This window comes from Pollachius pollachius (assembly GCF_949987615.1).
Source record: "Pollachius pollachius genome assembly, chromosome: 12".
NCBI classification, from domain to species: domain Eukaryota; kingdom Metazoa; phylum Chordata; class Actinopteri; order Gadiformes; family Gadidae; genus Pollachius; species Pollachius pollachius.
In genome coordinates, this window is record NC_136945.1 from 7,201,477 (window position 1) to 7,203,696 (window position 2,220).

Consider the following 2,220-nt stretch of genomic DNA (forward strand, 5'->3'; position numbering starts at 1 on the left):
AAACACACACCAACGCACCCCCACTCACTCGCGCACACACACACACAAAGGCCTTGCAGTCCATCTGCAGTTTGCCAGTAGCATGCGTCACATGTCCACGTGTCCATGCAGTGTGCTAGAGCTGTGTGTTGCTCTGTGTCCCCAGCCACCATGTGCATGTGAAGGAGGAGCCTACTGAAATAGAGGAGGACTGCCGGCCCATCTCTCTGCTGGCCCATGTCACTCACAGCCTGCCCATGCCTAGCGACGACCGGGACATGGAGGAGGATCTTCCTACTGAGGACCTGGAGTAGTGATTGGTCAGGGCTGGCAAGTAGGGGCGGGACTCAGCGAGGAAAGAAAAAAAAACAACCGCACCAAAATCCTGAGCACCCCGCTGGTCTGCTGCTGTGCCAGCGGTGAGCGGTCGAAGAGAGAGATCTGCTTAAAAAATGAAAGAGTGAAAAGTTTTTTTTATGACGAAAAAAGAGAATGCAAGCAACCAACAGCGACATTGAGAGACTCTAAACAGGGTTGAAAGGACCTCTGTTAGTTTTCACACGCAAAAACTCTGGGGAAATGCTTTAACTACAGGCGTTACGTTTCCTCACCCGACTCAGTCATGTTAATGCCACTCAACGTGTGCACTCACACACACACACAAATCCGCACATGCACACAAAACACTCAACACAGAAACACACACAGACACAAAGAAACACAGTTGTTCGCACTTGAGCGTTTCCATGCCTCCTCATCCTCCTCCTCCTCCTCCTCCTCCTCTCCCTGATGGAATCAGCTTGTAACTAGAGATCGCCTGTTGTCTGGACACACACTCACTCCCTCTCCCTCTCTCCCTCTCTCTCGCCCACTCCGCTGCGCTCTGCATCGTTGGGCAGACAGTCGACAAACCACTTTAACTGCTGTCTGTTGGAGGAGCCGCTCTGATTTTAACTATCTGAGTGGGGCGTACTGATGATGCTGTGGGTGTGTCACATAGAGAGAGAGAGAGAGAGAGAGAGAGAGAGAGAGAGAGAGAGGGGGGGGGGAGAGAGAGAGGGAGAGAGCGAGAGAGAGAGAGAGAGAGAGGCACTCACAGCCATCAGACCACCTGTACATACAGTAGAATGGAACAGTCAAGAGGGACTGTGCTGTATACCTCTTCACCAGTTACCCCTCTTTCCGTGTGTCACTCGCTGTTTACTATTTGGTTCATTCTTTTTGTTTCTTTTCTTTTTATCCTCTGATGTGCTTCGAGGCTTTGGGTCTTTTTCTTGTTGTCGGGAGAAAGAAGTGGGAGCAAGGCAGAAAGGAAGCTAGAAGGAAGGGAAGGAAGAAGGAAGTGAGAGAGGGAGAGAAGGAAAGAAGATGAGCGCTCTCAAAGATTGCCTCAAGCGAGGGGCCGCTCCGTGTGTGTGCTTCAGTCGTGAAGCTGGTGGTGACCAACAGAAGGATACCCCCCATCCCCCAACCCCACCGCACCCTCCAACTGGCCCCTGACCCCTCCACTACTCCCAGACAACGATGGATCTTTTCTGCGCTCACCCCACCCCAAAGAAAGACCTGATAAATAGGACTATTCTTGGTGCTGTCCTTTTTAAGTTTCCCCCTCTGTCTGCCGAAGGGATGATGACCATGTAATGTTCTGAGAGACCAGAGAGAGAGAGAGAAAAGAGGAGCGAAGAAGAAGGCGAAGAGAAAGCATCTACAGAGATATTGTGACGATTAAAAACAAACTGTTGATTATAATGGAATATAAAAAAAACAAAAACATGTGGTAGCTTTGCCATTTTTCTTTTCTTAATGTGTTACGATCTTGATTTTTTAATTTTTTTTGAGGATCAACATTTCCATGGTGACGTTCTGTTTTTTAACATAGCTTTTTAAAAGAATGCTAGGTTGTTGTTTTTTTATTTGTCGTGTATTTGGATTCCATGTTTGGTTTTCTCTGCTTGTTCACACCATTCCAAATGAGTATTGGCAGGAAAGAAAGCGCAGTATTGTTCCTTATTTCAGCCCCTTCCCAACCTACCTACTTCTGTACCCCCAAGCGTAGCAGGCATGAATTTGGAAATAGCACTTAAAGTTGCCATTATCCAGACAAAAATATTTAAATGTTCATTTCTTTCCTATCTTTTATTTCATTTTCTTCCTTATTTGCTTTTTTGTGTAGTTTAGTTGAGGAACATCAGTAATGCTTTAAAAAGAAGTCTATATATATTATTATTATTGCGGTCAGAG

General features: G+C 46.7%; 1 protein-coding gene across 1 annotated transcript in view; it reads left to right on the forward strand.

Moving 5' to 3' along the window:
- foxp4 (forkhead box P4) overlaps nucleotides 1-293 on the forward strand; it is a gene marked incomplete at its 3' end in the record, with an annotated part of 82,429 nt that extends 82,136 nt beyond the window's left edge. Inside the window, 1 exon segment of the mRNA XM_079747625.1 lies at nucleotides 146-293. Within this exon segment, the coding sequence (XP_079603751.1) occupies nucleotides 146-293 (148 nt within the window).
- Between the last annotated feature and the right edge of the window lie 1,927 nt (nucleotides 294-2,220).